This window comes from Austrofundulus limnaeus, unplaced genomic scaffold (genome assembly GCF_001266775.1).
Source record: "Austrofundulus limnaeus strain Quisiro unplaced genomic scaffold, Austrofundulus_limnaeus-1.0 Scaffold926, whole genome shotgun sequence".
Classification (NCBI taxonomy): Eukaryota; Metazoa; Chordata; class Actinopteri; order Cyprinodontiformes; family Rivulidae; genus Austrofundulus; species Austrofundulus limnaeus.
The window spans coordinates 98,244-99,618 of record NW_013953328.1 but is presented as its reverse complement, the minus strand read 5'-3'; the positions used below and the strand labels follow the sequence as shown (position 1 = coordinate 99,618).

Sequence of the window (1,375 nt, the reverse complement as noted above, 5' to 3'; positions counted from 1 at the left end):
TGTGTGTGTGTGTGTGTGTGTGTGTGTGATGTGTAATTGTATGATGTTTAAGTTGCTCCTGTGTTATAAGACCATGGGATGTCTGAGTGCTATCATGATTCAGTCACTGATGGTTTAAATGTTATTATTTCTGTAAAATGTGTATTTTTGGGTTTTGTTGCAGGAGAGAGATGGAGAGATGGAAATTAAATCTTTTGGTGGGACTTCTAGCCATCCTTTTGTCCTGCTGTTATGCTGAAGGTGAATTCCACAATTAAGTATTTCTACACACAATAAATACAATGACCACTTACTACATTTGTTTGGTAAAGTTTTGTAAAACTGACTTTGATTCAGACCATTAAAATGAACAACATATGCAGATTTTATTTTTACTAAAACCATTTAAAAGTGTGTTGATTGAATAACTGTTTTTTTTTGTCACATTTGGTCAAGTTTAGCTCTGTTAGCCTTCTTAATCTGACTCATCTCTTCCAGGCTGTTAGCACAATATCTGTCATTATGAATATTTATCTCAATACATCATATTTTCTGGAGCCTGACTGTTGAGAAGCAGCATCTCATGGGTGTGTTTGTTTCATTGTGTCTGTTTGTGATTTTGATCCTTCCTCTGTCATTGGACCCCATCAGTGAACTACTGCTTCGCCTCCCGGGCCAAGTCCTGCTCAGAGTGTCTGCAGGCAGGAGTAGGATGTGCCTACTGTCCTGAAGAGGTGAGAGTAACATCACTCTGTCCTCTCTACATAAATACTATACGAGCTGTGACATACTGTATACAGCTTTTCTGTTTACCTCACAGTGTAGGTCTTAAATTGAATTAGATACTCGTGTGTCACTCAGATAAAAAGGAGGAAATCAGGAAGTATTTTTCACCTTTTGTTCAGCTGGGCACTGCCAAGGGGGACCACGGGGGGCCCATGGGGGCTAAGAGCCAGCTAACAAAAATGTCCCCCCCAACAGTAACGGTGTTTTCCATCAAGGCTTTTTGATGAGCATTTAGAAGTGTTGCATTAAAAATGCGAGAAAAAAAATCAGATGTAAACAGCAAAATTCAAAAAAAATCCTCAATTCACTAAAAAGTTTTTACGCTCGCTTGAGGTGGTTTTTGGATGATTTGCAAAGTGGTTAATGCGCAAAACGAGAGATCGAAACACGTTTGCCGAATAAATTCTGACGTAGCGCATATTTAMCTCAMGTGACGTTCAGCTGTTTCCRCTTTCCTGCCTCGTCCCGGATGTTATCATAAACGCGCAAAACATGGCCCTGCGTAGTTGCACGTGCCTTTCTGCTACGTAGTTTAACATTGCGTTTATTTCCCTACGTCTCCTGGCAGCGTTAAACATAGCCTGTACTAGCTGAACAGATAGAATAATTA

General features: G+C 39.9%; 1 protein-coding gene across 1 annotated transcript in view; it reads left to right on the top strand.

Moving 5' to 3' along the window:
• Window positions 1-139: 139 nt before the first annotated feature.
• itgb4 (integrin, beta 4) overlaps window positions 140-1,375 on the top strand; it is a gene marked incomplete in the record, with an annotated part of 38,952 nt that continues 37,716 nt past the window's right edge. Inside the window, 2 exon segments of the mRNA XM_014029607.1 lie at window positions 140-240; window positions 631-713. Coding sequence (XP_013885061.1) covers window positions 171-240; window positions 631-713 — 153 coding nt within the window.